At 36.8% G+C, this 12,308-nt stretch overlaps 1 protein-coding gene across 1 annotated transcript in view; it reads right to left on the reverse strand.

Moving 5' to 3' along the window:
* Positions 1-3,384: 3,384 nt before the first annotated feature.
* Positions 3,385-12,308, reverse strand: part of ARHGEF28 (Rho guanine nucleotide exchange factor 28) — a 123,083-nt gene continuing 114,159 nt past the window's right edge. Inside the window, exon 34 of the mRNA XM_081321299.1 lies at positions 3,385-4,968. Coding sequence (XP_081177425.1) covers positions 4,802-4,968 — 167 coding nt within the window. The 3' untranslated portion in view covers positions 3,385-4,801. The remainder of the gene's footprint in view (positions 4,969-12,308) is intronic.

Here is a 12,308-nt window from a genome sequence, read left to right on the forward strand (position 1 = left end):
GAATATGGGTAAACAAAATAGACAATACTTAATGTTAAAGGTCTGAAGATCACTGAAAGTATTGTAAATAAAGATGTGCCATGAGTTCTCTTCCACGGGCACAGTGCAATGCAGGAAATAGGTTTGTAGGCAATTGTTCTTTTCCAGGAAAATACAGTATGTGGTACACAAATACTGTGCAGTATACACAGTAATAAATGGACTCCAATATATTATGGGTTGGTTGTGCACATTTTACCTTACCTGTAACAGCCATTGCTGTTTCCATTATGTTTCATTGTTGCATGGCCACAGATGTGAAATGCTTATCCATTTTAATATATTTCAAAATATTATTACCCAGTTTGCAATGCCCCCATTTTATCTTCCTCTCCTCTGTTGAACTTGACTGATTTAGCATGGCCCTGGAATTTACAGAGAGCAAATTAAGCTAATCATTGCTCAAATGTAGAAAACCAATAGCTAACTCTGAGAACTCAGCCTATCTGCAAATTTTATCTCAAACCCACTGGTCAATAAGTTAACTCTCCCCTCCCTTTTAGTTCTCCATGAATCAACAATCAAGCCCTCCCTCTTCCTTCACAACAAACCTTCAGTTCACTATGGTGCTATTCTAGCATGCACTGTGAAATGTCCCATCTCAGTAAATTATGAAAATTCAGCATGCTAACCAAGCTGCATACAAGGGTATTTTTCCAGAGCTAGACTGTGTCAAATAGATCTACAAAATGGGACACTTGAGAGGCCATCTATCCAGTGAGAAAAACAACTCCTGCAAATAGAGGATTAACATTTCATTTACAGCTGAAACAAAGGAAGGGGAAGGGGACATGAAACATGTAGTTTTTACCAAGTGGAAAGGAAGCAGTTTTTAGAAGTTTGCAACATACAGTACTAATACAGGTTTTCTGAAAATTGCTTAAATTAAGTTTAAATTAAGTGATCATATAGAGATGGCAGGGAAATTGGGGGTAGCATTCATAGCTACAGAGAGTTCTCTGAAGGAAGTATTGAATGGTAGGAATAAGGAGAGGGCAAGCACTTACTAACACTACTGACTGAATCCTATGGCAGACCCTTTTTGCTTACAAGAATTATAACTCCCTGACTTCCGGTGGCGACGCGACGCCGAAGACAGCCGTTTTCGGGCTGCCCGCTCCGCAGCTGTGTTTTTCCATCGTAAACAGCGCCGATCAGCTGTTTAGATGGATTTGAAGCCCCCTCCTCGGGAGAAGAGGAGGGGGTGAGGCCCCAGGTAGGGGTTGAGCTCTCCGGGGCCACCTGAGCTGAGAGTTTGGGCGGCTGAAGGATTGAGCCCCCCCAAAGCCTGGGTTGCTCCGAGCTGCGCAGCGCCCCTGCTCCGGGATTTATGGAGCAGAGCCAGGCGTTAGCAACCACCCCTGCCAAAAGGAAATACTTTTGATTATCAAGATGCAGGCAGAGCGGTACAGGAGGTCAAGGTGATGTGGACTCTTATCTTTACTCTCTAGCTCAATGGATTTTATAGCTTTAAAGTGAAAGTGCGCAATAAGTGAAAGTGGGGGAAGATGGCGGCTAAAACTTCTAAAGCTCTTCGGAGTGCGGGGTCTTCCCTGGTGCAACAGACCTCATTGCAAGCTTTGCTTCCTCCTGCACCTCCTCCGGCATTGACACTTAAGGATTTACAAGATTCTCTTGGAAAGCATTCACAATTGATGTCCGACATGATGGATGAAAAGTTGAAAAAGCTGGAGGAGAAAATGGAGGAGAAAATGGAGAAATTGGAGAAGAAGATGGAAGAGAAGTTTAGAGCAATGAGGGTGGACATGTTGTCTATGATTGAATCTGTAGCTGAATGTGTGCAACAGCTGGATGTAAAAGTGAAGGATCTCAGTCAAAAGAACTCTATATTAGAAGTAAAGGTATTAGAAAATGAAAATATAAGGGATAAAATGGACGGAGAATTGAGCCTTGTTCAGTATCATCAGATGCAGTATGCTATTAGAATCAGGGGTTTAAAGGAGAATTGTAAAGAAGATTTAAAGCAGCTGATTTCTGAGGCTCTGGAAGGGGTATTGGGCCAGCCAGCATCTGAAATTGAGGGAAATATGGACAAAATTTTTCATGTAAATTCATGGATTGCAAGACAGAGGAAGTTACCCAGAGATGTGGTGGTCTATTTTACAAAGAGAGTAATTAGAGATGAAGTCATTCAAGCTGCTTATGATACTAAATTGGTAGTGGCTGAGCAAGAAGTCTTGGTTTTAAAAGAGATTCCTCCGAAGATTTTAAGGAGAAGGAAAGATTTTGCATTTCTTGTACAGGAACTTAAGAAATGTGATATTAAGTTTAGATGGGAGATTCCAGTTGGACTGGTGGTGATGCATGAAGGTAAAAGACATCGTCTGGTTACTGTGGCCCAGGCACGTGATTTTTATAGCAATGTGTTAAAAGCAACCCCCCTATTATTTTTGGAAGCTGTAAAGGGATACGGCGAGGGAAAGCTTCAAGATGTTGCAGATAGACAGATAGAGGACAATGGTGTTGGAGGGGATCAAGATACAGTTTCATCGGATGTTGCAGGAGGCCAGAGGATGACGCGTGCCGCCCTAAGAAGAGCGAGACGAGAGCAAGAGCAAGACCAGCAGAAAGTTATGGAATCTCCAAAGTGTACTTACAGTGAAGCTATGGGAGGGGCGCGGTCCAAAGAAGTTTTGGGGGTCATGACAGACGTGCTCCAAAAGCTTTGGAGTGTTAAGATTGGTGATTAAATTTTTAAATTAGAATGTCAATGGATTAAATTTATCATAGAGGAGAAAGAAAGTTTTTTTTAATATTTAACACAATTTAAGATTGATGTTATTTGCTTGTTAGAAAAGTATATTAGGGTTATGGACTAAAAGTATGTGTTGAACTAAGAATGGGTATGCAAGCTCCTAATTAACAACAAGTTGTCTTACAGACTGCTTAAACCTTTTTTTTTACTCTTTTTATTTGAACTCAAGGATGATTTGGAACTGCGAGACATTTGGCGTGATACATGCAAGAATTATTTTTGATCATAGTTTAGTTTGGTTGGAGATTATTAAGGTTAATAGAGATAGGCGCTTTTGGCGCATAACTGAGAATTTGTTTAGAAATTAGAGAAAGGTTGGAGAATGTAAATAGTAGGTGAACAAGCAGTCCCACCCTGAAATCCTACAACTGTTAACTGGACGAAGGAAGGAAGGAAGGAAGGAAGGAAGGAAGGAAGGAAGGAAGGAAGGAAGGAAGGAAGGAAGGAAGGAAGGAAGGAAGGAAGGAAGGAAGGAAGGAAGGAAGGAAGGAAGTTCCAGTTTTAGGATACCACTTTGTGATTAACATCAATAAAAGTACAATGATGTGTCCCATGTGATCACTAGGAATTGAATTCAGCTCAGCTGGAATTTTTCAATATCATATGGAAATTACATACATACAGTCAGCACATACACTGAAACACACATTTGGAGATTGAAAATATTAATTCCATTCAAAAAGTATACAATTCATTTGCAAAATGTACAGAAAAGATCCTTATTTATTATAGTGCATCAAAGCTCTGCATTCTGAAAGATATATGCTGAATCACAGTCCATGTATGTGAAAAAAACATCAGTGGATCCTGGTTTATTGTTTAAATGGGAAAAATCCTACATTTGCTTATTCCACTTCCTAGTCTTATATCTCATGTGAGAGAGAAATGTCATGCATTTTGCCGTTTTTGATATGAAAGGGCACTCTCAATAGGCAAGAACAAATTCTAAGGCAATACATAAAACTGATCTCTGGAAAGCAAAAAAAAATGTACATGTAGATGACAAAAAATATCTACTAAGGAATGATATAATAAACAAATATAAGCTTGCAGTGACAAATATGTGGCCATTATTTATTTATTAAAACTCTTTGCTATTAAGATATATTAGGACCACATGAGACTATAGATCAAAAGGTTCACAACTGAAACAAGATAAAAATAACCCACTAAACTATAATGGCAGAGGCCCTAGTGTGATAATTCAATTGAAAAGATATGGTGATTCAGAAGTCTTATTTCAAGCGAATAGGTGTTCATCCCCACCCAGAGACATGTGACCTGAATTAAACTAGATTATCAGCACAAAGTTTTCTAGTTTTTTTATAACTATTTCAGGACACGATAATGCGTACATGGTATGATGAAACTAAGATGAAATACATACTATGGTCATGTAACTTGGAAAGTAACTGAGAACAATGCCTTCTTCAACTTGATGCTTGTGGAATACATGAACTGAAGTTCAGTGTATCTGAAGGGAAGCAACCTGAGGTAATGACTGGACTGATAGTTATAAATGTCTATACTAAATCCACCATAGTACATTCAGAAAGTACAACCGTAACATACTGAGGTTCTTGTTTCTGTTTCCATTACATCATTTGTTATTACTTGGTGCATTTTTTTAATTGAAGTTGCACTTAAATTTTAGCTGCTCAAATTATAGACAGTGTACATCATCTAAAGCAAAAATCTTTTCACTTAACCTAGTCCAATGTTGATAATCTTACTTCAGACATACAAATACATATGTATATATACATATATACACCAAGTCTAGTTTTAGAGCCCATCAATGTTTCAAATATGACAATTTAAATATTACAGGTATATTTTAAAAAATAACTTAATTTGTATCCTATGGATAAGGAAAATTTGTATTTTGAAATAAATAATATACTGGCAAAGCAATTTGAATACAGAGTAACTACAGTTAGAAAAGCTACCCCAAAGTGCTACTATATTAATATTACAAATGAAGAATTAGAGATAAACAATATTTTCTTCCATGCCACCATTTTCTGAATCTTGTTCCATGTCACAAGGTAAATTATGAAGCAGAACATCTGAAGGGTGAAGTAACTGAAGGTTGCCATGACTTGAATCAAAATCTTGTAATCTTGGATACTGGTTCTGCAATGCATTCATATCTAGAACATAAAAGCATAGGTAGGTTAAAATTACTTCTGGGCTTGCACTATGCATGTAATCCTGGTAAATAATTATATTCAAAAATTTTCTTAATGGCTACTTTGTGGGACCATCCCATGATATTTCACTGCCTAAAACAAAGCAACCAAATAGAACCATCATCCACCAAAGTCAAAGTGCAAAGTATCCAGTATTAATTTATTTTGGCATGTGAAAATATCTTGCACATGTCTGTTTCCCACTTTGACAATAATTATACAATAACAAATTAAATCACTAATTTAAGACTTGTGTGATTTATTTTCCTAGGGCAGCTGTTTCTTGAACTGATTTCCCTATAACAAATTTGCAGAAACATGTAGTGTCCACCACTGCCTTGGTGGAGCAGTGGGCTAATGCCTCCTTAAGTAACACCAGCTGCCTGCAATTAGTGCAGGTTCGCATCCCACCAGGCTCAAGGTTGACTCAGCCTTCCATCCTTCCGAGGTAGGTAAAATGAGGACCCAGATTGTTGGGGGCAATTAAGCTGACTTTGTAATAATGCCGCTTGGGGGGTGTATGAAAGCCCTAATAAGCAGGCATATACATAGAATGAAGGCTACTGCTAAGCTTGTAAGCCGCCCTGAGTCTTCGGAGAAGGGCGGGATATAAATGGAATTAAAATAAAAAATAAAAATCATTTCATATTTTTCTCACAAGAAAATAAAAGAATATTTTATTTTCTCACAAGAAAATAAAACAAATAAAAACATATCAAAATTAACAAATATTAAATAAACTTTAAAAAATATAATCCAGTGACTGGCCAGTTGAGTGAAATGCAAGAGCTGAGTTACAAATTCTTGTGCTGCTTATTGCTTAATTTGTTTTCCATGAGCCTTTAGCAAGAATTAGACTGGTTCCACTTTAAAACTTTGTCTGTGGCCTGAATGTGCTGTAATTATTAAACTTGACTGTTATGATTCCAGGTGTTTCTCACAATCCTGATTCACAGGATTCCATTTATTCTGGGAATGGGAATGACCTGTATTTTTTAAATTAACATGTGCAGCGAGTTATCTGGAAACACTTCTGGAAGATAGACTACAAATGCCCATTTCTGGATCCAATCCAATCAGACCCTGCTGTTCACCCACTGAACTGGCTATGAGAATCTCCTTAAAAGCCAATTAACAGGAAGAACTACAAATACTGTAAAAAAAAAATTGCGGTGGGGGGTGGGGGGAACCTATTCACCTCCTATCACCCTCCCATTGTCATCCTTAAAGTTTATCAAGCTGAGACTGAGCGCTTCTATACCAGAGAATTGTCTTCCCAAGGACTGAATGCCTTCATTACAAGCACAGCGTGAGTGTATTTATGTTCAAAAACAGGCACAGCACGAATGTGTTTATGTTCAAAACTAACTTTTTGAAAGGAGGGCAAATTTCAGCCCCATTTAAATGCTTTGGATTGAAACAGTAAAAAAACAAAGGAAACCTATTCTTAACGCTTTCCCTGTGACTGTAAGCTTTTTAGGTGACTAATAAATTCAAAGGGATTTAAAAATCCCCCTCTGAGACTAAAGAGACTTTCAAATATTCAATACTATTAATACTTACAAATGAAAGTATTGTTCTTCAATGTACTTCCTGAACACAAAATATTCATATAAAAATATGAATATTTACAATCAATGTAAAGCAGCACATATGTAGCCTTTGTCCCCAACAACTTTGAGATTCATCTCCCACAGTCCCCAGAGAATATGGCTATTCAGTGAAGGGCACTACCTAGGAACTGACTGATAAATTATGTTTTCTAAATATTTTTGGGTGAATCTTATAGATTCCATGTTTGAACTTCCAGGAAGAAATGACAGACTGAAACCAGCTCTATGAAAAGGCAATGAACACCTGGCAAGAAGACCAGTTCCTCAATAATTCCTTTCTGGACAAGGAGAGGACTCGAGAGCACCCACAAGTTGCTCCTCATGAAGAGACCTTAAGGTAGCAGTCTCTGGCAGTTTTAAAGATCTGGGAAATAAGGAAAAAACCATTTTGAGCAGTTGGTGCCTTTGTAAGGACACTGGCCTTTCTTCAGAGTCTAAGGATTGCTTTTAATGCAAACAGTACAAAATGTATGGCCCAATTACTTGACTTAGCATAAGCAACTTTTTAAATGGCCAGGCAGAAAAGATGCTAAGTTTCTAAATGCTGCCTACATAGCATAAACCTGATGGGTAATAATTTTTGGTAAAGGCTGAATTTGCATTTAGTAGCACCAGCTTCAAATGCCTAAGAACTTTTTTCAGATATGTCTGACCCAGGGAGATGTCACTTGCTAGCACTTTCTTTATTGCTAGTCACTGAACATATCTTCACTTCTGGCTACAAAGTCTTCTTGAGAACAAGCCAGGAGAATCTGAAAAGCCTCTTAAATACAGTGTATTTAGCTCCCAATACAAGAAGTCCAAGAAAAGTTAATGCCTCAATAGAGTTTATACTATACTCGGAGTATGGTATACTATACTCGGAGTATGGTCCATAATATATATGGACTATGTTATATATTCAAAGTGTACAAAATATTTACTTTGAAATAAATATATATCTCACTGTCTTTTAAGGTACAGTATCATCCAACAGGATTATGTTTTCTGAGAAATTCAAAATGAATTGTTAATATAATGTATGTACCTTCTGAACAACTCAATAGGGTACATATACATCAGAAAAACTGATCCTATAAAACATGTACTTTATCTTTTCCAGGGTTGCCATGACAGCACTATTCTGAATAATGCATAATTTAAAGGCAGTTCTCCACTGTTTCAATTTTTTTATGCTCTTAGTTGTTTAAAGATATGGGATTTAATATCATGGCCATCAACCACTGACCTTACTAGAAGGGACTGAGTGAACTGGGAATGTACAGTCTTACAGTATGGAATGAGGTGAGGACTTAAGCAAGTATCTTACAAAGAAAGCAATAATACATTTATTCTCATTCTATATGCAAAACATGGAATAACAGAAGTTTAGGAATACAAATTCTAGTGGAAGAGTCATTATGTATGGTACCAATGAGCAATGATTAGTGGCAGCCTTTTTGATAAGAGAGCAAAACACGGATTTGTATTGGAAAGTTCCATAAATGAGAAAGTATTTAGAAGAAAGTGGAAAGCACCAGTCCTTGGCTGCTATTTAAGTAAGCAGGCATATCTTCAGTCTCCCTGACAAAAAGCATGATTTTTCCCATGTGTGATACCATCCTTCTGAAAGTGGAACAGGAAATCCTGCTGTTGCATGCTTTCAAAGTTCATCTTGAAAGTGGCACAGTTCTGAGACACATCCAGGGCACAACAGATGGCAAAATTGATTGCTAAAATACCACAGTGGAAGTAAATCCATTGTACTTTTACATGTCATGAGAAATGTCATACCTTTCAATATACAAAAAAGCTATTTTGAGTGGTTTGTACCTGAACTAAAACATGGATGTTGGATGTTTTGGTTTGTGTAGATGGTTTATTTTTCTAGATATGGATGGACATTGCTCCATAAAAAAGTGGAGCACTGAACAGAAGGGGTAGGGAAGAAATTATGCTACAGGATTTCCTTACTGATGGCATCTGTAGACATCAGTACCTGGAAGCCTGTTCTTTATTATGGAGACCATTGCTCTAAGGAACAGGCACACAAGTCAGTACACTGATGTTGACTGATAAAAGTGGGTAAGGAAAGATTGGGCACAGTCAGCTGATGGGATTTGCTTGCTGGGTCACCTTTACAGATGGAAGCAGAGACAAGGGGAAGACACCAAGAAGGTCAGAGTTGGACAGTCTAAAAGACTGGGAAAAGAAGGGGCAGCTTACATCACCGTTGCCCTCTATGCTCAGTAAAACATTCTAGGAATCCTCTAGATCACTTTCTCAACATTCTCAAGTTTAAAATGTGTAGACTTCACTCCCAGAATTCTCTATAGTGGCTAGGGAATTCTGAGAATTAAAATCCATATGTTTTCAAGTTGCAATGGTTGAGAAACACTGCTCTAGTTTTTTTTTGTTTGAAACAATATAATCAAAACAATGCTTCACCAAAACATATTTTCATTTCGTGTAGATCTCTAATCTCCAGGAACTGGAAATCAGCTCTTCAGTTACAATAAAAATTTCATATGCTAACAGCTATGTATTGTGGGGGAGGGAAATGAAAAACTCTGCAATTATCTTTAAGAGTCACAATGATACTGCCATAATGTCCCAAAGCAAACAACCTTTGAAGAAGAGCCACAGGTAAAATCAGAAAATATGTTTATTTACATCTATTTCTGAAAAATTATGCCATATTTGTAAATAAATAGAAAGTGTTTATGATCAACTTATCCAAAATCTGAATGTATCATACCCAAATCTTTTTTTAAAAAAATTGAAGTGAAAAAATGAGAGAAAAGGGATATATCATTTTAGCTGTAAATAGTTACAGTAATCTAATGCAATTATTATTCAAGTATATAAATATTTCTAACACTGCTTCATGGTCTCTCATAGTGTGTTCCCCTTGGTTCTTCTACGAACTAAGGGAAGTGAAGTGCCAGAAGAGACATCTGGAGTATTTATTATAGATCTCTTGGTCAGATCAATATGAACTGCAGTTTTTAGGAAAAAGCGTCTCATTCCTATTCAGTATTAATCCTTTACTTATTCCTTTCCCATCTACTTAATTGTTTGTAATCTGGCCGTACTCTCAAGCCTTTGGATAGGAGTCAATTGTTTTATTAACGTATGTTTATTTATGCTGTTGGCTGGATTTGCCATCTTGTTCTTTATCTTGTCTTTGTTTTTGCTAACTTTGGCCTTTTAAATTTCATTTTTGTTATACTGTGAACTTCCCAGAGTCCATTGTTATATACATTTATAATTATTACATTATTCTGGAGTTGGGCAGCGTCTAAACTAAATAAATTAGGATTTCCTAAAGAACACACAGCTTTCCTCTGCCATTTACTACTTACCTTTTGCCTCATCTTATGGTGCTTGCTAGCTCACTTCTATTGTTCTCTCAAATTCATAGTATTAAAGCTGCCTTTCCTTTCAGCTTTTGAAGATTTGCAGTATAATTATACACATGCACATGATTCATTCAGTATTCTTCTAACCATGAACATACCTTTTATTGGCTTGCTTCTTCTCCAATGCATTAAACACAGCTGTAATGAAAAGGGACTATAGAGCTTTTAAAGGTATCTCTGTGAATTTACCATGAGGGGGAAGAGAAATAGTTGTCCTGCTGAGGGAATATTCTGGCAATCACCTTGTGTTTTAGATTTTTGTGAGCCTATAAACTCTTTAAAAAAAGACATATGAACTGTGCTTACTTTTGCAGCCACTAATGCAGTTAATTAAGTGCTCTCATCTTCTTTTAAAATGCGACAACTGAGAAAAACATTATTTTTATTTCTCAGTGGAGGAAAATCCAATCCACTACAGAACAGTTGTGTGTTTTTTTCAAAAGGATCTTTGCAATCTTGCCAACTGCTGTCCATGAATTTGGACAGATGAGAAAGCATTAGAATATTTAGTAGATTGTTGGGGGCAATATCCTGACAGCATTTTAATATAACTATAGAAGAAATCTCAAATTATGACTATGTTTTGTTCTGAGACAAAATATATTTCAGGCTGTCATTCTATTGCTGTATAGAAAATATAATGGATTCAATGCATATTGTTTATTTTATTTATTTATTTATTTATTTATTTATTTATTTATTTACAGAGTCAGTATATTGCCCCCAAAAATCTGGGTCCTCATTTTACCGACCTCAGAAGAATGGAAGGCTGAGTCAACTATGAGCAGGTGTGAATCAAACTGCCAAACTGCTGGTAGCCAATAGTCGGTAGAAGTAGCCTGCAGTACTGCATTCTAACCACTGCGCCGCCATGGCTTATATAATCTATTAAAACTAACACTTAATCGTCTGTCCAAATTCATGGACAGCAATTGGCAAGATTGCAAAGATACTTTTGAAAAAAACAATTGTTCTGTAGTGGATTGGATTTTCCTCCACTGAGAAATAAAAATAAAGGTTTTTTTTCAATTGTCTCATTTCAAAATAATTTAGCTGACTACGTTTGTGAAAAATTTTTCCTCTTTTCTTTGATATTACACTGTCATATAACTTTTTATTTATTTATTTGCCATATGCTTTAAACAAATGGTGATATTATTCCCAAAGGCATAATTCACTTCCGTTAAGAAGCCTGCAAAGAAAACTTCATTACAGTTGTACATGAAACTCTGTAATCCACAGACTGGAACTTGGCTCAAATATGTTATCCTGATAAATAATTCAGTGACTTCCATTTTCTGCAGTATTACTAATATTATTCTACCAACCAGACATTCACCTACAAGTCTGAGCACTGTTCAGTTTTAAAACATGTATTTTGAGCAAAATTGTCTTTAGATTTGCCAAGAAGCTTGACAGTAATCTTCAGGCTTGAAAAAATCAGGATTCTATGGGGAAAACAGTCTGAAAATTCCCACTGCAGGCAACATAAGGTTATTTATTATTGTTCACTTATTATTTATTTCATTAAATTTATTATACAGTAGCTGCCCATTCCTATATTCTTTGGGCAGCTTACAAAATCTAATACTAATATAAACCAATTAGAAATACAGACAAGACAAAACAGTCTGACTCTTAAAACACAGCATGATGGGGAATCCTGTCACCATCAGGCCTGGGACCAAAGTCCGGTCTTAAGGGCTGTATCCCAGGTGAGTGGGCTGTATCCCAGGTGAGTGGGTACCGTCCTTAACTTGGGAAGGATGCTGTTCCAAAGGGTAGGGGCCACCACAAAGAAGGCACGTTTCCTACCTCCCATAAGATGACAATATTTAATTGGAGGGACCTAGAGCACACCCATGCTGCCAGAACATAACTGGGTGGGCAGAAACATTGGAAGAGAGATAGTCAAACATTTTCGGTATTATTCTTTTGGAATAGAAATAGTCCAGAATTTCTTGTACATACAGTCAGGCCCAGAACCTTATAACAAGGTATGCACATTTCATTTAATTGATAAAAATCAAGTATATAAATTATGTGTTGCTCTTTATTTGAACTGGGCTTTTATTTGACTGATAGCTAGCACAGATCAACAAGAGTCCATGTTTGGAGGACACAATTCTTTGTGATGATGAGGAAGCAGAAATAATCTACTGTTGATTTGCTTAAAGTTGTTGTGTTTAAGCAGCAATAATGAGAAAGGCAGAAACATATTTTGGGGGAAATCAAATGGACGCTCAAATCAAAACACATTGGAGAAAAATTAGAATTCATACCAGTA

The sequence above is a fragment of the Vipera berus genome, assembly GCF_964194415.1.
Source record: "Vipera berus genome assembly, chromosome: 2".
Lineage (NCBI taxonomy): Eukaryota > Metazoa > Chordata > Lepidosauria > Squamata > Viperidae > Vipera > Vipera berus.